The sequence below is a fragment of the Mustela erminea genome, chromosome 6 (genome assembly GCF_009829155.1).
Source record: "Mustela erminea isolate mMusErm1 chromosome 6, mMusErm1.Pri, whole genome shotgun sequence".
In the NCBI taxonomy this organism is placed as follows: domain Eukaryota; kingdom Metazoa; phylum Chordata; class Mammalia; order Carnivora; family Mustelidae; genus Mustela; species Mustela erminea.
In genome coordinates, this window is record NC_045619.1 from 75,840,345 (window position 1) to 75,865,086 (window position 24,742).

A 24,742-nucleotide genomic window follows, 5' to 3' on the forward strand; every position below is an offset into this window, starting at 1 on the left:
AAAGGTACGTGCCATGGCAAAAAGCATATTCATAAAATATTTTAAAAGCATCATTCTCAGGAATTCTCAGATATTTAACACATTTTGAGTCCTAATAGAAGCCTTTTCCACATTCAAATTATTTTACTGGCATAAATTTTCCCATGTTTAGTAAATAACAAGTCTGAGGCAAAAATAATTCCCACATTCATTGAATTTTCTTCTCAAACAGTTTTTAAATTCCACAATATCTACAAAAGGTTGAGAACATTTTCCACTATAAACCTGCTTATTTGTCAATGCATACAGAGGAAACAGAACTTTCATTACATTTGGGACCTGACACTTTAAGTAAGTGTCAGAAAAATACCAGTTATCATAAAGTGTACTATAATAACGTGTATCTTTGTAGAAGTTCAAAATTCATAACATTTTTGTTAGATTATGTATTCTAAAATTTATTTTTTTATAAAAAAATACACTGAGCCCTGAGCTTTTTCACAGGAAGAGTGTGATAAGTCCACAATAATGCAATTAGTAGGTGGCAGAATTTAAGACTTACTGTGCTTAATAAATGGAGCAATGAGAATTGATATTACAAAGTCTAACCTGACAAATTCTATATAAAAATTCATAAATTATAAATTACAAACTATTAATAAGTAATTAAACATTCCATGCATGGCTCTTCAAATGTTTTATTTCAAATCTACTTAAGATTATGGTACATCATTATACCTAATAGGTACTCATGACCAGATCCAAATAATTAAATCAGTCTGTAGGTCTATAAATGGAAAAATAAAGTCTAACCAAGTTGTAGTTAAAACACAATTTCTCGGGGGACTGGGTGGTTCAGTGGGTTAAGCCTCTGCCTTTGGCTCAGGTCATGATCTCAGGGTCCTGAAATCAAGCCTTGCATCGGGCTCTCTGCTTGGCAGGGTGCCTGCTTCCCTCTCTTTCTTTGCCTGTCTCTCTGCCTACTTGTGATCTCTCTCTTTCTGTCAAATAAGTAAATAAAATCTTTTTAAAAACCCACAATTTCTCATATTTATTAACGCAGAATTTCCCTATGTTCAGTATTTATCATCTTCCAGCACTCGTATTCATTTGCAAACCCATCCTTTAAATTAAACCTATACTGAGGTCCATACTAAAATAATTTGTACATGTATTCTCATGCTCATGATTCTGTTACCAAGTCCAATCATGTCTTTGAACTACGCTTAAATGCCTGCATTATAATCATTTATGCTTATCTGCAAATTATTTTGTAACTTGAATTCCAAAATGTATGTTTAAATTGTACAATGCTTTAACTTAGGGCTTCAGGTTTGTTAAGCAATCTTTACATCTTGGTTTTTGCAATCAAGACATAGAACAATAAATAAAAAGATATCTCTTATTTTCAACAAAATTAAAAACTAAATGTCAATCCATGAATCTTCTCTTTTTTTCCAAATGGAAGATGTGATTATTGGAAATATAAATTGAATTTAGGTAATATACAATAACAGAAGTAAACTTGCTAAGGACCTCTTTCCCTATATTGTAGTAAATATATTACAGTAGAGGCTTATATATTTTGAGTCATCCCTATAAGGAAAAAATTAAAATTTATTTCCAGATATTAATTTCTGAGGAATTTTTCTTTTGTTCCCAGAAGTTACCTTGTACAGGCCCTCAGTGCACTGAGAAATTTTGATTTTCAACCTGGCAAAAAAGCAGTAGAAATCAAATTTCTCTTTCTCTTTGCTTTCTGAGGAAGTAACTGCTTCTGTAATTGAGCCACTGTGCATACCTTTCTTGATTTCCCCTCCTTTCCATACGCTCCTCCAAGTATTTAACATAAGGTACATGAATTCTGAGTTGTTTTGTATTAGTGGGATGGCAACAATCAGAAGATTCTTGAATATCATCTTACTTTGAAGTTTAGCCTGGAAGCCACCACTTCTCCCGTTGGTGTAATTATGGGAACATTTTCACAAATAATTCCATGATCCACATCAATAACTCTTCCTAAAAGTTAAGGAATAGTTCAAGTTATAAAAGCAATTGCACGTTGCATCTACATCTAGAGCAAATTTTAATGTAAATGTGGACATTCTGATGCATATATTTGGAAAATCTTTTCCAGAAGCATGATTTTACAATAATCTAATGTCAATGTCATAATGAGAGCAAGATGAGATAAACTCTATCTGATGGAACCCAGGCCATATTCTTTACAATTACTTATTTCACTAAAGACTTTTCCTATTTAAAAAAAAAAAAAGAAGATACAGCACAGCAAAAAGGGAATTAAGGCAAAGAAGAGTACAATTTTAAAAAATGTGATAACCAAACTTAGTTTAAAAACATGGAAGGATGAAGAACAATAAGATGTTAGCTCTAATTCTGTGTTTGAATTTTAAAAGCAAACAATTTGTTCTGCCATATGGGCAGTTTCCAAAAATAATTCTAGAAATTTGTCCTAAATACAAGTAGCATAATTTTCTTATGGTAATGTTCGTCACCACTCCTCAAATTGCAACACTAATTTTAGGAAGAACTGTTTAAATAAGCAAGTATTTGTTCTTTGTAAATGATAAAAGGTATCTTCCAGAAATGTTTGGTTCTGTTGCTAAAGTAAATGTTTAAGTATAGGAAAATTTAAAACATTTGATTCAGTACCTTTGATCTCCAGCGTGTCACTGAGGGGTACTTCTATGTTAGCTTCATTCTTGCTGTGGCTTTCAGACTCTTGCATGACAACAGCTCTCTTATAAATGCCTCTTTTCACTTCATCGAAGACCCAAAACATATTGTACACTCGAGCAGTATAGCCTGCTAATTCGGTGATCTAAAACCAACAGAGGGGATAAAATACAGTTAATATATCCAAGACAGACTTTTTAAAAAAGATAGGCAATCCTATCAGCTTTCCTGATTTAATCTTAAAGATCTTATTTTACTCTACATGAAAAAAAAAATACATTTGATAACTATCACAAGTAACAGTAAAAGAGAGAAACCAAGAGAGAAACACAGCAAGGTGTCGATGTCAGTTTGACTGGAATTACAAAACCTGTAAAAAATTATTCGTTCAAGCCAGGGTTCAAAATAAAATGTAAAGATTTTGAATGTTAGTGACTTCTAACAGTCAAATTTCTGATTTAGCTCCATTTACATGACAAATTTCGTTTCCAGAAAATTAGAAATTTTGTGAAAACTTAATGTCATAATGATCCTTTGTTTTGACATCTTTTTTTTTTTTCAATTTAAAACAAGATTTGGGGCTCCTGGGTGGCTCAGTGGGTTGGCCCCTGCCTTCGGCTCAGGTCATGATTTCAGGGTCTTGGGACTGGGCTCTCTGCTTGGCGGGGAACCTGCTTCTCCCTCTCTCTCTGCCTGCCTCTCTGCCTGCTTGTGATCTCTCTCTCTGTAAAATAAATAAATAAAAAATCTTAAAAAAAAAACAAAACAGAAGATTTTAAATATAAGAAAAACACATTTTTTTCCTTATCATGGAATGAATGTTTCTGAGTCTAATTGATTGTCAACATTCCTGAACTTTACCAAAGGAAATACCCCTCAGTGGATATCAATATTGGGAGTAAGCTCAGTGAAAAGATTCAAATCCTTTTCAGTCCAAATCCCACAGCTCAGCTTCTTTTCAAGCCAAACATGATGTACGGCCAAAGGAAAACATTAAATATGACTTTTATTCTAGGTGAGATTATAAAATGAGATCAATCTCTGCTTTAGTCCATAAGGCTCAGTAGAATGGGGTCTTGCTCTTATTCTGCCAGTTATCCAATTTAGAAGAAAACTCCTGCTGTTTTTCTGTTACAAGAACACCTTGTTATCAGGGTAATGTGAAAGCTGACTCATCTCCTGTCAAGACCATCTTCCTCAGTGAAAAGGAAAACACAAAAACCATTCCCTTTTAGGAATATTTACCAGGAAATTGGCACCCATAAGCAAGGCATGTCACTAACAAACCATGGAATAATACAATACAATGCTGACATTTGTGTAAGATTTATGTGTGTGCAAGACTGAAGCCATAAATGAGTAGGTGTTTTTATCAAAAGCCTTCCACTGCATGTCTCCACTGTCATTAGCATTGCATTTCTATATATTAATGTTGTAACAATTTAAGAGGTAATTTCTAAAATGTTATCTTGAAGGATCTCTTGAGTTCCCTAGTGGAGGAAAACAGCTAAGAATTAACAAAACACAGATTCAAAAGAAACTTGGGTAAATATATTTGCATAGAGAAAAAAATCCAAAAACTAAATGCACGGGTCAAAGAAAGGCAGGAGGCAATGAGTTAATACAGTAGGATGTAGGATGGAGTGGGCAGAGCATCTCAAAAAATCGGAGAATGTGACTGTGGCCAAATGACTTTGGTATACATGGCAGGGAGTTTGCCCTGGGACTCTTATTCTGAAAAGAGATCTTGTTCCCTGTGGAACTAGCAGAGAGAAGGCTTGGGGCTTTCCTGTGCTGTCACAGTGGTAGTAAGATTCTTAGGAAGTAAGCATTCTATGATCCCAAGTACACCCAGGGAAAATAAAGCAAAATGCAATTATTTCTTGTATTAGATACAGAAATATAGAAAAACTGGTCAATATTCTTTCTGTGAATATTGTCTGTGAAATATTTTAGATAGCAAAGTATTTTAATATGAGATGGATAAAATTTTGATTTGTCATTTAATTTAATTTAATTTTATTTTTTTAAAATATTTTATTTATTTATTTGACAGAGAGAGATCACAGGTAGGTAGAGAGGCTGGCAGAGAGAGAGAGAGAGAGGGAAGCAGGCTCCCCGTGGAGCAGAGAGCCCGACGTGGGACTCGATCCCAGGACCCTGAGATCACGACCTGAGCAGAAGGCAGCAGCTTAACCCACTGAGCCACCCAGGTGCCCCTGTCATTTAATTTTAATAAGGGATTTGTTACATCAAAAAAAAACCTATCCCTAAAACTCTATCTATAAATTATCAAAATTACTACTTGAAAAAAAAAATTAAAGATAGATTTATTTATTTATTTATTTGAGAGAGCTAGAGAGAAAGAGAGCATGTGTGAGCACAAGCAGGGGCAGGGGCAGAGGAGAGAGAGAATCTATAATCTAACTCTCAGGTTGAAGTTGCAGCAGACACAAGGGCTGGGCAAGGGGTGGGGGTGATAGGGGTGGGGAGGTGTGGGTGGGTGGTAAGGCTTGATCCCAGGATCCTGAGATCATGACCTCAGCAGACACTGAGAGTCAGCCACTTAACTGACTAAGGCATCCAGGCGCCATTGAAAAAATTTTTTAAAAAACGGAGTTGTTTTGGTATGTGACCCTAAACAATTGGTTTTACTTTTTTATTTGTATTATTTTTATTTTTTGTAAAAATCTTAATTATTTATTTGACAGAGACACAGTAAGAGAGAGAACAGCAGGGGGAATGGGAGAGGGAGAAGCAGGCTTCCCCACGAGTAGGGAGCCCAGTGAGGGCTCAATCCTACGACCCTAGGATCATGACCTGAGCTTAAGGCCAAACGCTTAACAAACTGAACCAGCCAGGCACCCTGGTTTTACTTTTTTAAGGAGCCCCAATTCGATAAATCAGTTGTTGATGGACACTAAAAATTTTGTGAGCAAATCACAAACTTTGTTACTCTTTTTTTTTTTTTTTTAAAGATTTTTATTTATTTATTTAACAGAGAGAAATCACAAGTAGATGGAGAGTCAGGCAGAGAGAGAGAGAGGGAAGCAGGATACCTGCTAAGCAGAGAGCCCGACGCGGGACTCGATCCCAGGACCCTGAGATCATGACCTGAGCCGAAGGCAGCGGCTTAACCCACTGAGCCACCCAGGCGCCCCGTTACTCTTTTATTGGTCTATTCAAGAATAATTTAATTGGCAGAGGAATTTACAATGATGCTCCGGTGATTCATATTGATACAAAAGTCACAAGAGTAATTAATGGTGAAAATAACTGGTCATGGGAATATCATATAATAGCAGAAATGAATAATTTCTAATTTTAACCCTCTGATATCTGCAAGTCTTATTACCATTTTTTCAGCAAATATTTCTTGACCACATGCAATATTCCACACATTAAGACAAATATTAAAATGCAAAGATAAGTAAATGGATGTTGCTTTCCTCTCAGGGTCTGGTGGGCAATTATAACATGGTATTGCACCAGAACACAGAGAAGGAAGACCCAGATTTTGCAGAGAAAGTAGAATCACAAGAAGGTTTTAGATGTGGTCAGTGAGGGTTGACTTGACATGAAGGATGAGTAAAAGTCTGCAAGGTATATATTATTGGCTAATACTTATTGAGTTCTAAATATGTGTTGTTTTAAATATTCTACATCTATTAACTCACAACAACCCTACCAAGTAATGCTACATTATATGCATTTTACAGATAAGGAGACAAACAGATTAAGAAACTTGATCAAGTTCACATAATTTGCACATACTAGAGCAAGATTTTAAATTTAGGTGCTCTGGTTCCAGAATCCATACCTAATAGACTTTTTCAAAAAACAAATATGTCATACTATAGACAGAAAAAGAGGAGTTACAATTAAGAGCAATTAAGAGTGTAAAAACTAGAGTATTAGCAGCAATACATGTGGGAGTTGCTGCCCTTTATCTTGATTATACTCTTAGGAATTTTTAGTAGAGAAAAAATATGTTTCCAAATTGCTAAGTATATCTGATAATTTACATTTTTCTTGATTTTCATATGTATTATTTTAATCAAATAGACAAGATATACCAGTACCTCTTTGTATGAAGACATAATCCTTTCAATAGCATCGGCTCCAGAGGCCAGTAAATTTCGAGCAGTGGTAAAGGCTTCTGTCCGTTCACTAACCATAGCTTGTTTTTGGCCATCCTCTAGATCTAAAAGCAAATTACAAAACTATTGAGTTTTTTCAGGTGAACTATTTTCTTTTTACAAATGAAATTGCAGCTAAAAAACCCACATTGTAAATATTTCATTAGTATCAGCAATTTCCTAGAAATTTAATGAATTATTGAAAATAGAGTATTTGTACCAGATTTTATTTAAAGCTTCCTTTTGTTTTATTATTTTTCTAGGAGGAGAGTTAATACACTTAATTAAAAATTAAGTCTATTTTCACTTAGCATTCATTTAACCCTTTCCAAATTCAATTCTCTACCCCTCTTAACCAACTGAGCCACCCAGGCGCCCAATTCTCTACCCCTCTTATGGTTAGGTAATAAAATACTATGGATTTGGTCAAAAAAATATTAATAACTGGAATATAAGCAAATATTTCTAGTGTGGTTCTTTCAATTGAACTGCAGATTAGCTGACCTTCATAATCTAGACTCAGTTCATCTGTTTCACCTAAGCTGCCCCTACATTCCACAACACCTCAAACATGCAATATTCTGTTTATACTTTGGTATTTGCATATACCATTTCTTCTGAGTTTAAAATACTTCCTTCCTTTCTTGCCTAGTTCTTTCTTCCTTAAAGTTAACTCTTTAATATAGGTTTGAGTGGAAAACCTTGTCTGGCTTTTCCAATGGATTATAAATTCCTTAAAGTATTCTTTATTCCCAGTACCAAGCAGAGTGTCTAGCACATGGTACTCCTCAGTGTATACTGAATGAATGCATGGGTGAGTAAATGGGTAGGTAGATGAACATCCTAAATTTCTGTCAATGCAGAATTATGGTCAAGAGTAGGAGTTAGACTGGTTTTTGTTTTTTTTTTTTAAGATTTTACTTATTTATTTGACAGAGATCACAAATAGTCAGAGAGGCAGGCAGAGAGAGAGGACGAAGCAGGCTCCCCGCTGAGCAGACAGCCTGATGGGGGGCTTGATCCCAGAACCCTGGGATCATGAACTGAGCTGAAGGCAGAGGCTTTAACCCACTGAGCCACCCAGGTGCCCCTAGACTAGGTTTGAATCCAGGCTCTACCACTTATTGACAAATGGTAAGATAAGTAGAACAAGCCAGTTATCCTCTCTATGCCTATTTTTTCATGTGTAAATGAGGGAATTAATACTAATATCTGAAACAATTCTATCTCAAAGGATTGTTGTGGGGCTTAAAGGTGAAATACAAATGAAGTAGTAGCCCAACACTTGGCCCATAATAAGTGCTCTAAATGTTAGCTAGTATTACTTTCTCTAGTTATTATTATTATTATTATTGCATATTACTCAATTCAGTCTTATTCTTCTAAATTATTCTCCCCAGTCATTACTTTAAACTTCCCATCAATATGATTCTCTATTTGGTTCTTCTATAAATTGTCTCCAAAGTTCTAAATTAAATACTGTAAACTAGTGAAAGTATTAGAATGATATGATATAGATAGCCATAGGCCCCTTTTGATATATATTTCTTTCTGGTTTATCTCAGTGTGGAAGTTTTTTTTTCCTATAACAATGCAGATATTTAGCTTGTGCCCTCCTAGAACTACCAGCTACTTTTACCTTTACTTGCTCATAGACAGCTCAGCTGAGTTGGGAAGGGATCCATGCATAATATAAGGTAGAATTCACTCAGCAGATATTTACTGAACAACTAGATGTGCAAGAATTTAGGCAAGGTGTTATAAGATATATAAGGATAAATGCGATTTTCAGACTCTTTCCTTAAGGGCCTCATGGTTTGGTAAGAAAGAGAAGACAAATTCCTAACTAACCGTGGAGAGCAGCCTATGAAGAGAGTTAATGTGAAGTGTTTGCAGAAGGCAGAAAATAATTTCTAGCTGCAAGAGACAGGGAATGCCTCATGGAGGAGCATACTATGAGAAAGGCCTTGAAGACTATGTACAATTTTAAAGAGACTACAAGTACAGCATAAGCAATGGCACAGAGAAAGGAAATTTGAAGCAATGTCAATTGAATGATAAATAGCCTCGTCATGTGACAGTATGGGTGGTGTCAGGCACAAGTTTCGTTTGAGCATCAAAATCACCATATGTTCGTGGGGACCTTCTATGATAGTCCAGTATGGCCCCTCCTAGTTCTACTGTCAGTCACTGCTTTGCGAATTACCTTTAGTTCCCTTGAAGTTAGTTAGTTTCCCTAAGAATGAAGAAAAAAAAAAAGGTTTTGAGTGCTGGTAGAAGTGAGGAGTGAAAAATGTGACTGAATAAATAGACTGAGAATAGAACATAGATATTCTTAAATACATTTAAGTGTGTGATAAAATTTAGATAGCTACAAAAAAAATTACCAAATGATTCTCAGCAAACTACCGAAATAATGAATTGCTGTATCAGTTAAAGTTCTAAGAATAGTTTTGGCTCATAGAGAATCTGGCTGATGATCTAAAATAATTATGGCATTTTATGAATTTGGGTTAAAAGGGGTTTGAGTAGCAGCTTGCATCGACAGCCTCTGTTAAGAAGGAGAAACATGAGCACAGATGGACTTGTATTTGATATGGCATGGTACTTTCCATGTTGCTTTGGCAGATTAATGCCTACTGGGCTTTCTTCATGCTTTTAGCAACAAAATGACAAATCGCTGTGAACAGATTTCATCTGACTTTTATTCTACTGGTTGTTTTTTGGCAGGTACTATGAGAACAGTGCCCGTAGTATTTTGTCATGCACTCAACAGTCAATTGCATAACCTCTGTGAAAAAACCAGATTCCTTAGTTTCAGAATATAAATTCATGACCTCAGGAACTCATTTATTTTGTATCATAGGTCAACCCATTTTATTTTCCTCACCAAATATTTTAAACGTTTTGTCAAATGTTTCTCACTTGAGGATATAATATTTAACATTCTATCTGCCCATCTTACTGTTACTTTGCAGCTCCACTAATAAAAGGTATTGTATTGAAAATGGTGACATCTGCTATTACTCACTGAAAAGGTGAGAAAGGATTTAGAAACTAAAATTATGTCATTAGACGCTTGTCAAAACCCATGCAAGTGTACAATGCAAAGAAATACACCCTAACGTAAATTATGCACTTCAGTTAATAATGCATACATATGGATTCATCAGTTGTAACAAATGTACCACACAAATACAGGATGTAAATAATGGGAGAAACTGTGGAGGAGAGGAGACATTTGGAATTCTTTCTGATCTTTTTTTTTCCATAAGCTAAAAACTGCTCTAAGAAAATTAAGTGTATTAATTTTTTAAAAGTTAAAAAAAAAGTTGGTTATTCGTCTGTGATTTTTCTTTGGACTTATAACCTGAGTTTATTTCTTTTCATTTACACTTTACCCTATCATCTTGACAAATCTCAAGCTTTGTGCAATGGCAGTATCCTAACCAATGAGGTTTATCCCAGGTGCAACAGTTGCTAATTGAAAACTATCACCTTGACAAATCTCAGCAAAAACTTATGGTCTTCTCCTACCTCATACCATATATAAATATCAAATCTAATTGGTTTGAAGATCCCCATGTGAAATGAAAAAACCAATAAAATTCTGGAAGATAAAATAGGAAATTATCTTTATGTCCTTGGATTAGGCAAGTATTTCTTAAACAGGGCATAACACCACTAACCCCACACAAAAAAATGATTGATAAATTGAACTATGTTAAAATTATGAACTCCTCTTACACACTGTTAACAGACTGAAAAGTATAAATAGAATGGGAAAACTGGTATTTGTGTGTGTGTGTATGTCTGATGAAAGTCACATTACAGAGTACATAAGAGCTTTGAAACCAATAAGAAAAAAACCAGATAAGTCCATTTAAAAGTGAACAAAAAAATCATTGATACTTCATAAGAAAGGCTACCCAAATGGCAAGTAAACAAATAGAAAGTACTTAATTTCATTAGTCATCAGAGAAATTTAAATTAAAACCACAATGATGTACCACTATGCACTCACGGAAACACTAAAATGAAAAAGACTGATATCAAACATTAACAAATGCTTGTGGAGCAACTAGAACTCTCATACATACTGTATGATACTATTTATAAAAATTTCAAACCCAGCAAACACTGATCAATGGTTAGTAAAATAATCACCTTTACTGCGGCATGTTTGGGGCAGGAATAAGTTGGGAATGCGATAGTGGACTGAAGATGGGGATAAAACTGGAAGGAGCTAGGGGTTCTGGGATGAAGGTATGTTTCTATTTTTTGTGACTAGTGATTATGTGTATGTGTTAACTGTGTGGCAGTTCATTGAGTGGTACACTAGCAACTGGGTCCCTATGGCCTATATGTTATACTTTAAAAATTCCATCTGCCAAATAGCTATGTAATAGGGATAGCTAATTATAGCTTAAAAGTTTATCTTTCATGTGTTTTGCTAATTACTGTTACAATAATTGGTCAACAGGAGAAGAAGTATATTCAAATTGACCCATAATATAAAATTATATTCCAATAATTTTACATTAGAATATGAAACAGTAATACAACAAGAGTTATGGATATAGCCTTATTAGAGGTACATTTTAGGAATAAAAAACATCACCCATGTTACTTGGTGATGATAGTGGCAGGAGGGACCTATAAACAGCTTTCTCTCGCCTTGCCCAGAACTGTTCTTGATATAAAGAGAAGAAAAGTGGCCTATAACATTAAAAAAATTGAGGGGATACTAGATGACCAACAGACACAGAAAAGATGCTCAACATCACTCATTATCAGGGAAATACATGTCAAAACTATAATGAGGTATCACCTCACATCTGTCAGAATGGCTAAAACCCGAACACAAGAAACAAGTGTTGGCAAGGATGTAGAGGAAAAGGAACCTTTGTGCACTGTTGGAGGGAAGGCAAAGTGGTGCTGCCACTGTGGAAAACAGTGTGGAGGTTCCTCAAAAAATTAAAAGTAGAACTACCATATGATCTAGTAATCTTCAGTAAGGGGAACTTACCTAAAGAATACAAAAAAATGTATTCAAAGGGATACACGCACCCCTATGTTTATAGCAACATTATTTACAATAGCCAAAGTATGGAAGCAGCCCAAGTGTCCATCAACTGGTGAATGGATAGAAAAGATGTGTTATACATACATAATGGAATATATTCAGCCATAAAAAAGAATGAAATCTTACCATTTGCAACAACAGTTGAGTTGCAACAACAAGAGTTAGAGATTCCAATGCTAATTGAAATGAGTCAGTCAGAGAAAGGCAAATACTATATGATTTCACTTAAGTGGCATTTAAGAAAGAAAATGAATGAGCAAAGAAAAAGAAGAAGACTGAGAAAGAGAGAGAGAAACCAAGAAACAAGCTCTTAACTTGAATGGCTATCAGATGGGAGGCAGATGGGGAAGATGTGTGAAGTAGGTGATGGAGATTAAGGAGTGCACTTTCCTTGATGGCTTCCAGGTGATGGATGGAATTGCTGAATCACAATATTGAACACCTGAAGCTAATATAACACTATGTTAACTATACTGGAACTTTAAATTAAAAAAATTGAGATGATGTCTCCCAGGTAACTATTTTCTTCATATAATTTCAGTCTCTCTCGTAATATAAAATAAAGGGGGTAATGCCTTATAAAAAACAAAATAGAAAACATACATAATTAACCATTCCAGTGCCTCTTTTTCAACCATTTGGTCACATGATTACTTAGTGTCAAACTAAGTTAAATACCTTCTAGAGCAATTTCCAATGCAGGTAATATGGAGGCAGCATTGTGAAGGGCAAAAAGGCAGTGCACTAGGAATTATATGGTGTCTTCTATCCTTCATGCTTCCACTAACCATTTGTGCAATTCTGGGGCTCCACACTAGATGACTCGGAAGCTCCTCTTTTCATGTGAAAATAGCATGATTCCATTTGCAATTTCATAATGGGAACTTAAATATAAACATAATCCTGTCCTTACCATAAGATTTCACTTAAAGTTGTAGGTAAATAGTATTACAAAACTATTGTAGAACCATTTATCTTATCTCCTCCAAAAATAAAAAATTATGCATGCTCTTCCTCCTATTGGCGTTTTTACCTCTGGTTTGCTAATCATTTCCAAATGCCTTGCTCCTTTAACTACAATAACCATGCCAGCAAACATCTATTGAGCCTTTCTTATGAGGCAGGCAATATTCTAAGTTTCACACATGCCATCTTCCTTAATCCTTGTAACTACCTTGCTATAATTTCCCCCATTTTGGAACTGAGAAAATTGAAGCTCAAAATGGTTAAATGATTTGCCCATAGTCGCAGCCTTACATAGTAAGAAAATAACCCAGCATCTGACCCAGAAAATCTGACTCCAGTACCCACACAGTAGGAATATAGTAAATATTAACAATTGCTTCCACCTAAGTTTTAACTTTACATCAAGGACTGTTACAAAGCACATTAAATGCTTTATATATAATTTCCTAACAATTCTGTGAGATATATATTCTTATCCCTATAGTTAAGATGGGAAAGCTGGGACATAAAAACTTATGTAACTTTCTCAAGGATGGATAAGTATTAAACAGCAGAGTCAAAATTTGAGCAGGGGCCTGCTTCTTTCTCTATTCTTTTATTTCTTTTATCTATTCTACTTTTTCTCCTTTTCTCTTTGCCATATCTGTTTTATTCACCCACTTTTTTTCCATGTATTTTTGCCTTAAAATACACAGTATCATGTACTGGGTTCATCTCTAACATAAGGGACAACGCAGGGCATATGTGTAAATTAAGATTGAAGACAACATTAGAATATAGGGTATGGGGCGCCTGGGTGGCTCAGTGGGTTAAAGCCTCTGCCTTCGGCTCAGGTCATGATCCCAGGGTCCTGAGATCTAGCCCCGCATCGGGCTCTTTGCTCAGCGGCGAGCCTGCTTCCCCTTCTCTCTCTGTCTGCCTCTCTGCCTACTTGTGATTTCTCTGTCAAATAAATAAATAAAATCTCTAAAAAAAAAAAAAAAAAGAATATAGGGTATGTAATTCCAAGACCTACAGCGTCAAAGACATATCATTATCTAAAAAAATAAATAATTTTATCCGAGTAGAATAGTAACTTAATATTTTCATGTGTTAAATTATTATAGGTCAAATATATTTAGTAAAAATATGCACATAAACATGATGAGCAAACAGGTAGTAACTTAAGAAATTATAGAAGATCTTGAAGTGGGGACACCTGGGTGGCTCAGTGGGTTAAAGCCTCTGCCTTCGGCTCGAGTCATGATCCCAGGGTCATGGGATCGAGCCCCGCATCGGGCTCTCTGCTCAGCAGGGAGCCTGCTTCCTCCTCTCTCTCTGTCTGCCTCTCTGCCTACTTGTGATCTCTGTCTGTCAAATAAATAAAATATTAAAAAAAAAAAGATCTTGAAGTGTACTCTCATAATGTTGACATATGAATTTACTTTTTGTCTATGTAATTGTCTTATTGCTTCTCTTTGTATAAAATTTTCTTCTAAAGGAAGCTTTAAGAATTACCTTGTTCATTTGCATAAATGCAATTATTATCATAATTTCTATTTAAAATTTTAATGTTTCTTTAGGTTAATAAGATATTTTCAGGATTTATAAGATTTATTTCAAAACATCTTATTACATCACCTGTAGAAGTAAGACTTTTTGATCCTTCGCACACACTGTTTACTTCTAACTTGTCTCTGTGGGGTTAATTTGTCACCAGTGGGGTTAATTTGTCACCATTAATAGCCACATTTTCTCTGTTCTATGTTGAATACTTCAGGGTTTTCTAATAAGACCAGTGCTTCCAAGGAATAACATAACTACACCATAATCTTGTCATTGGGGTTATCTCTAATATACATTATGTATGAAACTTTTATTCATAAATTTAAAGAGACTCACTATGAATATCTGATGATTTTGTCAAGTTTCTTAGTAAAACTAATCTTAAGACCATAGGTTTTTAAGTGTCTTTTTTTCTCTATTGCTCTTCTGAAAAAATAATCATTTCATTATGGAAGGATTAAGTCTAAAAATATTATTACTAACAATGCTCTTTTCAATATAAACTTATTAAAATTATTTTAAAAAATAAAGTATGAAAATAGATGAAATTTAGTTTTCCCAGCAGTCTTAATACATTGGCTATTAGAGAGTTATGATGTAGAATATATTTGGTGTATGTATAGTACTCATCACAAAGGATTGACAAATCTTAATTTACTAAAGTGAACAATTTTAGGTTAAGAATGACTCAAATTTGACAAATATTTTTGTAAGAATTGGGTAAAGCATTGAAGCACAGTTTCAATATATTAAAGAAAAGGTAATTTTGTCTTTGTTTTTATTAGATGACTTCAAACAAATAACTACTGATTCTCAATTCTGTACCTAAAATAACTATATTCTGTACCTAAAATAAATATAGTGTGAATTCTGTCACACTGTTATTAGTATTAGTCTTTTGTTTTCTAGGTAATAATTGTCACCATAGATCAAGAACAGCAAAAGTATGCTCTGTACTTTCTAAATATTATTTTACTAAATCCTCACAATGACTCTCTGAAGTAGCCTTTCTGATTTTCATTTTATAGATGGGGAAACTGATTTTTTTAAAGTTTAATTAACATGACTTAGAGGATACAGGCAGGAAGAGGGAAAGCCAAGATTTGAGCAAATCTCTGTCTCATTACAAAGCCCATGCTTTTCTCTAGCGCCTTCAACACCAAGGCCAATTTTGGTCAAGTGGTTTTTAAAGAGGCGGGAGAATATTTTGGAAGAAGAAGAGAAAACGATCCTCCTTTAATTAATTCTCCCCGTCCTTGCCAATTACAACCCGAACTCCCATGTTAGGTTTTTATACAACATTTTAATGTTGTCCTTCTTGCCCTTATCTTTTTTAGTTATTCCAAAGGATGAAAATGTTGGTAAAAACTATTGAAATAGTAATAGAATAGAATTAGATGCCTGCAACTTGCTAACCTCTACCTCCACAGTGCCACTAAGTCATGCTACATAGGTTGGTACTGGTATTACCTGTAAGTAGAGGAGACCTTGTTCTATGGCATGAAAACATTCCCTGATATAATATTCCTGGTTCCTTAATGTAGTCAACCAGTTCTTCAAATCACAAGTCAGGACCAATCCAGTTATAGAATGTGCAGAACTGAAGTTTACAACACATGGGGAGAACTTGTATAATACTCGTTTTGAAGGTATTATTTTGTTATGAATTTAAGTGCAAACTAGAGAATCATTGTGTGTTAGGCAGAATAATTAAAATTGCTCAAGGTGACCTCCTAGAAACACTGCATCAGAGATCTCTGAAAGATTTCAGAGCTAGAAAGGTGTTTAGAGCTCTTTGTCTTTTTATTTTATTTTATTTTTTTTAACATAGCTGATCTTATTATTGGATGTTCAAGGTCTGTGACTTTTTTCTGACCAGTAATGACCATAGAATAACGACTGCAGACACAGTTTCACTCACACAAAACCAGCAATGACACCTTCAAGAGAACTAATCTTAAACATACACTTGAGATTAAGCATAAATGTCATTACCACCATCTGCAAAGCCAGTTGCAGTGATAATAGGTACAGCCACCATAATTAGTCCACTGCTGCTCCAAACATACTTCATCAAGAATTGCTCTATCATGATGTACCACAAACGTTTGGATAAAATGAGGTTCATCTGATCTGCTAAAGCTTTGTAACTTTTCTGGAGTTGCTTCATTTCTACCTATGGAGGGAAAAAGAGATAAGAATTAACCTAATATGAGCTATAAAATTAAATAGTGTATGTTTGAGGACTTTCTTAAAAGATAAGAACATACTATTTTGTTTTATTTAGTATAGTATTATCTATGATTCTAAAGGTAATAAATACAGATAACTATCAGGAGTAAGCATTATTATCTAGTTTGGGTAACCTGTATTATTTTTAAAAAAACATAATAGTCAATATAATGTTAAGTATAAAATACACATAAGTGATTTATAATCATGATTTCAAAATGATATGTATAAGATATTAAAATTAAATAATATCCTGTAAAAGAATAAACAATGTTAGAACCTTATCTTTTTTTGATTGAACCAAAAATACCTAAAAATAAAAACATGACACATACATGTGTAATTAGACTCCACTTTTGAACTAACTCTACTGGATTTTGTTTTAAATGCAAGAAGCCTACGGCATGCTGTAATTTACATCACTGAGTTCAATGAGTCAAGAGGAATGACCAATCAGTATGATTAATATAACACATGAGACCAATTTTCAAGTGGAAATAGAAGTCCTATATTTGCTTTAAATCTTCTTCTTCAGGATGCTACTACTTTAAAATTTTTTTGATAATTGAAGAAGCTTCAAAAATTAAATGATTCTCTTTGGTAATTAAAATACCATTTTCAGCTTTAGAATTCCCTAATATTTCATTTGCAAATTCATTTGTATTAAGATTTCAGATGGATCACCTTAAAAATTTCCATCATAGTTAATATTCTGAAGTTACTTTAATGCACTGCAAGCTTATGTAATTAGGCTAACTATTTTAGGGACCTACTTAATGTTGAAAATCTTTAATATTTAAAAATAACATTCTGGAACGCCTTTTCTCATCCTCATTTCTTCTATAATCTTAGTTTTTCCCTCAAAGCTAGGCAAAATTTCATTTCACTGCCTTTTTTTATTTGTCTCAAACTATGGTGCTGAACATTAACTAAGACTAATGCAAATGCTATTTGTGAGACACATTCTCCTGCAATTCTGAGGACTGAGGTCACTCCATTGACCAGACATGCAAAACTGTCAAACATGTCTTTCACATAAAAGCATGGTTTTTTTCCCCCCTCTTGAAAAACAAAGGAACAATGACAACAACAACAGCAAGAATACCATCCTAAATTTTCTATCCTGGTGAAAATGTGTTTACTGAGTTTCCAAACAAATATTTCCCTCTAATGCTAAGACCAACCAGTTGGAATTTATGTTTTAAGCAAATGCTTTGGAGAGAATTCTGAGCATATTTGGGTAGCTAAGGGAAGTAGACTGCTTTTTCAGGTTGCTGAAAATCTTATCCCCATGAATCTTCAGAGAAGTTTGCACTTCACAGTTCTTGAACAGCTTGTAATTAGAAAGGTAAGGAAGCATATATTTCAATACAGGTTTAGATGTCATAGAAATCTAAAACGCTAAAGAAGTGGTTCCATCAACAGGACAACAGATGGTATCTAGCACTGCAGTGGCAGCTGGAAGAGTCTCACATTTCACTCATCACCTTAATTTCTATCTTACCTTATGTCCTCTGTAAAAGGCAATTTCTTCGACATTGGCTATAATTCTGGAGTGCACATACCGCAAATAGCCTTTTCTGTGAGCTTCTTCAGCCACCAATTTACCAAATTTGGGAGAGCAGGCTTTCAAAACTTTAGCCGTGGCATATACCACAAGTCCTGCTAATACGGTGGGCCCGATAGGACTGGCTCCTCGGGATGTAGCCGTCTGGATAAGCGTATAGGAGGTCAGGATTACATCTAAAATAGGCTTGGTCAGATTGGAATATAAGTGAGCCACAGACTGGGAGAACATCATAATATCCTCAGTAAGAGACTGGTCAGGGTTTGCCAGCCTCCCATCCATATTGATCACCTTATAATAAGTCTGGTTTGTAAAATAGGTTTCATAGGCATGGTCTACCAGACGAGTTCTGAAGGCCAAAGCCAGTTTGCACTCCAGGTACCTGATTGCACTGTTAACAAAGGTGGCAGGGATGGCAATCATAAGCCACTTGGTTAATTTGATGATGAAAGTCCGAGGCTTCTTTTCCACAATGCTTTTCACGATTTTTCCATCCAGACCAGCCACATAGATAGACAGAAAGGTTCTTGAGATTAGAGCCACCGAGTGGAGGCAGAGCCAGCCTGTTTCAGTGGTCACAAGTTTTGGAAAGAGAATTTTCCGAAGTTCTAGGAGCTGTTTGAAAAAATCTGCGTTAACTCCAGGACAAGGTTTTTTACAAGTGTTCTCGGTGCAATGCAGTATTTCTCTGTTCTCTGCAGCCGGATAAACTGCTTCTTTTTTCTTCCTGTGGCCAGATTGCTTTAAACGCTTGCCAATGATGGGGTAGAGTGTTTTCAGAGCATATGCCGCAGCCACCAGGCAGGCAGCCCTTTTAGCAGCACTCGATCTGGTCCATTTCACCCGATCAGCTGCTGCATTTAGCATATTTGTCATTTTCCCAGTTACCCAAACAGGCTTCGAAAAGAATTGGTTTTTAAAAGATCATGCTCCACGGGAATCCCCGGCAAATGTTTCAGAAAGTCCTACAGCGTTCCATAGTCTGCAGCATTTCTCCTCTTCTGTTTTTTGTTTTGTGTTTTTGTTTTTAATGTTGCTCTGCTGTGACAGATGCAGCAGAGCTCAGACTCCACGGCATCTACGGGGATGAATCCCTCAGAAGCTCAAGCTGCACCAAGCCGCCCCAGGCTCCTCCCTCTCAGGCTCCTCATTGGCTGAGGGAGCGGTGGGACCTTGGAATCCTCGCTGCCTCCCTTTGAACCTTGAATGAGGAGAGAGCAAAACGAATTACATCTTTAAACAGGCGTTCAAAGAGTTAAACGTCTATTTTTGGAGAGGTCGAATCAGGGCAGCTGCTGGCGACAAAACCTGACCTAGCTACTGAGCATGCTCAGCGTCACTTAGAAGCCCACAGAAGTTTTAGAATCTACATCTCTTTTCTAAGGTTTTAGTAGGTATCGTAAGCGGAAGAGCAAAAAGAAAGGGAGATTTTCAAGAGCTATAAAACGAGATGAAGGAGAAGGAACTAGGGAGCTGTAAAAAGAATCTGAAAAGGATATGCAATGAATCTAAAACGGAGAGAGAAGAAAGTGACAAGTTTGGAGGGCACTGGAAAGAACAAAGTAGCAAATACTTAGGTCTGTTTTTTGGTGCCGCTCCCCTTCCCTGGGGTATTTTGTTTTTCTCTCTGTGATAGCACGTGAAGTCCCAAAACCTATAACACAAGCTGTGGTTGAGGGTATGTTTTTTGTTTGGTTTTGTTTTTGGTAAATAAATGTAAGTCTTCTGTATTATAAAAAAATAATTATTTGCTGTACTTTCATCCCAGTGTTTACTTGTCCTTATAATAATAAAAATCTTCCAGCCCCTTAATTGCTATTTTTAGCAATGGAACGTATTTATTTATAATGTGACTGTTACACCAGTGCAATATTTCACTTCTTCCATCTCCTAGTGTCCTTTAGATAGTTGTTACTTGGAGGTATGTGACTCTATAATCAAAAGTTACTATTTGGGAATCCAACTGGAGTTAGATGGTGCAAATAACTTCTCCAGAACCTTACTTATTTTTCAAGAGTTTTGTTTGTTTTTGTCTTTTTCAAGCTTTCGTTTTGTTTCTTTTGTTTAGGCTTAGACATAATCTTCTGGTTACTTCCCATTTCCATCTTGGTTATTTGATAAAAGCCAAGTGTGTTAATGAAAAATTCTGTACATCATGAATGGAGGACTTACACTGCTAAATAGTAAAGAAAATTCTACATATTTTAAACAATGTAAAGGGCCTTTTTTTTTTTTAAGGTAAGGATGGGTATATTCTCAAATATGCAAAAACATTTTTTCTTTCCCATGTGCTCCTCCCCCCATACACAACATACACATTTTAGTCATCTGAAAGTCTGGGAAAATATGCATTAAACAGAGGTCAGCAAATTACAACCCAACCAGTGAGCCAAACTCAGCCCTTGAGCCAAGAATAGATTTTACATTTTAAAGTGGTTGAAAATACATCAAAAGAGGTGCTCCTAGGTGGCTCAGTTGGTTAAGTGTCTGCCTTGGGGCTAAGGTCAGGATCTCAGGGTCCTGGGACCCAGCTCCCATATGAGGCTCCTGGCTAAGCCAGGAGACTGTTTCTCCCTCTCCTTCTGTTCCTCCCCTGCTTGTGCTCTTGCTCTCTCTCAAATAAAGAATTAAACTCTAAAGAGAAAATACATCAAAAGAGGAGTAATATTTTGTGTTGTGAAACTTTACTGAAATTTTTATTTCGGCATCTAGAAATAAAGTTTTATTGGAACATAACCATACCCTTTAATTTACTTGTTTATACTTTTTAAGCCACAGTGACAGAATTGAGTAGGTGAAACAGAGCCTAAATATTTACTAACTCACTCCCTTCGGAAGAAGTTTGCCAACCCCTCTGATAGAATATAAAACCGGTCTCAGTGTTGAATGATCTTCATTATTCATTTGACTATGAGTAAAGAACTATTCTGACTTTTATAAGTAACAGTATTCATAAACTTTAAAAACTCTTTTCCCGTGTACCTATATTAATTCTAAGAATCATCACAGGTCTCTTTTCATTTGTTTGCATTCCATTCAGCAAATGTATAATGAACGAGTGGCAAATTTCTACAAGTCTCTTTGATGGTTGGCCATATTAGCAGGCACAATCATTTCATTAAGACTTTCTAAGTCTGTATGTAGAGATCATAGTGTTATAGTGATCATTTTCAACATGTTTTATTCTTAATCTTATGCTTTTTATGTACCAAAATAGGGTGTCAGACATTTACAAATTTTAAGTCTTTACATCTCATCTCCTCACTGTGACAGGACAAGTGAAAGGCCAGGGTAAACTTAAGTGGGAATGACAGGAGGATGTTCAGCCAGGCAGAGCATGCTACACAGAGGCATGTGTAGGTGTAGGTCAGAAAGCAGCTGGTAGTTGAGGCAAGTGGCTTACATCACTGGCAGAGGACAGCCATTTCCTAGAAGGAGCAGTGCAGTGGGAATCTAGATGCAAAGAACATTAGAGATCCAAACAGGCCCACACATAATTATGGGTAGGTCAGTTTACAAACTGGTACTGAGGCTGGGGTACAGGAGCAAGATTTTAATGTGTTGAGTGAAAGACTTGTTAGAATGAGGATGTAGGTATGAGGAAAATAAGATAGAAATTTGGTTGCTAGAATTGTGTACAAGCAACATTTAAAGCTAGTTACTAGAACTGGGGAAAAGGTCATTGTGAGATTTGACTTGATATTGAGCCCCTTAAGTACAGACTATCTAAAACCATTTAACTCCACTGTTGGCTCAGGTCATGATCCCAGGGTCCTGGGATCGAGCCCCGCATTGGGCCAGGGAGCCTGCTTCCCTCTCCCCCTCTGTCTGCCTCTCTGCCTACTTGTGATCTCTCTCTCTTTCTGTTGGATAAATAAATTTAGAAAAAATCTAATAAAAAAAATAAAAAGAAAGAAAACCAGAAAGGTAATTCCAGTTGGAAATATATGCCATTTAAATAAGAAACTAAGAATGTCAAGATACTTCTTTCATTTTTTATACTGGCAATATTCAGTTAAAACAAATATAATGTTAATTTGCTTTGAATTCCAAATTAAGTGAGAAAAAGGATGTTGAAAAAAATCACTTGTTACTAAACTAAACAAAATTCATCCTAATTTCTACTCAAGCGTCTCAATTTTACATGTGTTTGTATGGAAAAGTGTTAAAATTTTCTTAAGGGGGAGAATAATCTTAGAAAATGAATGAAAATTAAAAATAAGTAATAGTTTCCAAATTACTCTGTTCTCATGTGGTTTTCTTTCTTTCTTTCTTTCTTTTTTTGAGATTTTATTTATTTATTTGACAGACAGAGAGATCACAAGTAGGCAGAGAGGCAGGCAGAGAGAGAGAGAGAGAGGGAAGCAGGCTCCCCGCTGAGCAGAGAGCCCAATGCGGGGCTCGATCCCAGGACCCTGAGATCATGACCTGAGCCTAAGACAGAGGCTTTAATTCACTGAGCCACCCAGGCACCCCTCATATGGTTTTCTTTCTTTCTTTTTTTTTTTTTTAAATATTTTATTATCCATTTGACAGACAGAGATCACAAGTAGGCAGAGAGGCAGGCAGAGAGAGAGAGAGAGGGAAGCAGGCTCCCTGCTGAGCAGAGAGCCCAATGCGGGGCTCGATCCCAGGACCCTGAGATCATGACCTGAGCTGAAGGCAACGGCTTAACCCACTGAGCCACCCGGGCGCCCCGTCTTTTTTTTTTTTTTTTTTTTAAGAGTAGGTTCTGTGTCCAGTGTGACGCCTAGTGTGGGTCTTGAACTCATGACCCTGAGATTAAGAACTGAGCTGAGATCAAGAGTCAAATGCTTAACCAACTGAGCCACCTCGGTGCCCCTAGGTGATATTCTTAATGTCAGTGCCAAAGTGAACACAACCAACATCTATGGAAGAGCCAGATTAGAAAGGTTTTGTACATATTCAGAATATATAAGAAACATATTCAACCATATGTATTATAAACTGTAAAATATCAGAAGTGATTTTTTATAATAGATCTCCATATACAAGGATATAAATAAAAAATATATAATATAGATACTATATATGTTATGAGTTTATATAGTAAATCACCAGAAAGTAGATTTTTTTTTTTAGTAATGCAGATTAAGATTTAAGAATCTTGGATTTTCTTTCACCAAATGCTAAGTAGTATTTCATCTGTGCTGTATTCCTTTCTTGAACTGTTTCCTGACCCAAGAGATTACCTAATTGCCCTCCTGGCCCTAAAATAGCACTGTGTTTGACTCATTAACTATCGATCATGTTAGTTATTCATGAGAGGCATAAACAACACTAAAGATGAGATCTTAGGTCAGCATTTCAGCTGTTACAAATAACCACCTAATAACTAGTTAATAACGAATTGGCTTTTGGGGTGAAGGAAAAATCAGCAGATTATCTTGTCTGAAGATGTGTCTCATAGGTTAATTTTTTCCTTAGCCTAATTCACCACTTCTACTGCCTTTCTGTTAATGTTCTTGATTTCTCAGTAAATTGATCCATCTCTCCTTTATGTCCTTTCACATACGATATATCAAAAGAGTCAGTTAATCCTTTAGCAAATTATTTCCCCCTTTTAGTTAATTTAGTCAGTTTGTACCTGTTTAAAAATGTTGAAATTTGGGGCGCCTGAGTGGTTCAGTGGGTTAAGTACCTGCCTTCAGCTTAGGTCATGATCGCAGGGGTTCTGGGTCCAAGCCCCACATCGGGCTCTTGTTCAGCCGGGAGCCTGCTTCCTCTTCCCCTCTCTCTCTCTGCCTGCCTCTCTGCCTACTTGTGATCTCTGTCGGATAAATAAATAAATAAACTTAAAAATATATATATATATTGAAAATAGTAAGGCTAATAACTCTAGGTTGTTACTTCTGACTTGGCTGTATAATTTAGATACCGAAAAATGACCAGTTCATGTGGAAGACTAATTTGTTCTGAAATGGTGTATTCATCTGGTCTAATTCAAACCAATAATAGGTATACTCTGGTGAATTTTTATTATAAAAATCAGTATTTATATGATTAAATAAGATATCTACCCTGGGACATATTTCTATTTTATGTACTTTTCCCCAGTGACTTAACAGAAAATATATTATATTTGAATAGGTTAAATTCTGGAAAACAGTCATGACAATGAGGGGAGGGTACTTTGTGGATTTATTTGGGACAAGCGATTTCTAGTTTCCAACCAAAATATTATAGAATAGTTTGTAGGATATATGTTTTATGAGGATATACAAACATAACACAGAAATAAACAGCAAAATCCAGTTTTTGTTTTGAGTATTTCTGATAAGAATTTGAGTCTTTGGGACTTTGCAGCTTAAATAAAACTTTGATCACTCAGAAACTCACAAAATGTATGTAATAGTAAATCACTACAGGGCAGCATTCCTAATAAACAACTGTTTACTTAATATTAAAGCAATATGTGAGGGGCGCCTGGGTGGCTCAGTGGGTTAAAGCCTCTGCCTTTGGCTCAGGTCATGATCTTTGGGTCCTGGGGATCAAGCCCCGCATGGGGCT

At 35.6% G+C, this 24,742-nt stretch overlaps 1 protein-coding gene and 1 pseudogene across 2 annotated transcripts in view; one reads left to right on the top strand and one right to left on the bottom strand.

The window, feature by feature from the left end:
• The window catches only part of ABCD2 (ATP binding cassette subfamily D member 2), a 69,410-nt gene that overhangs the window by 44,205 nt on the left and 463 nt on the right, over positions 1 to 24,742 (bottom strand). The window contains exons 2-6 of one of the 2 annotated variants that reach the window (XM_032347763.1): positions 18,149 to 19,412; positions 16,411 to 16,588; positions 6,759 to 6,880; positions 2,653 to 2,821; positions 1,904 to 1,998 (exon numbers count right to left, since the gene is read on the bottom strand). In XM_032347763.1, coding sequence (XP_032203654.1) covers positions 1,904 to 1,998; positions 2,653 to 2,821; positions 6,759 to 6,880; positions 16,411 to 16,588; positions 18,149 to 19,087 — 1,503 coding nt within the window. In that variant the 5' untranslated portion in view covers positions 19,088 to 19,412. Of the gene's footprint in view, positions 1 to 1,903; positions 1,999 to 2,652; positions 2,822 to 6,758; positions 6,881 to 16,407; positions 16,589 to 18,148; positions 19,413 to 24,742 lie in introns of both variants that reach the window. The other variant, XM_032347762.1, reaches the window with a different exon arrangement.
• On the top strand, positions 10,239 to 10,449 carry LOC116594553 (annotated as a pseudogene).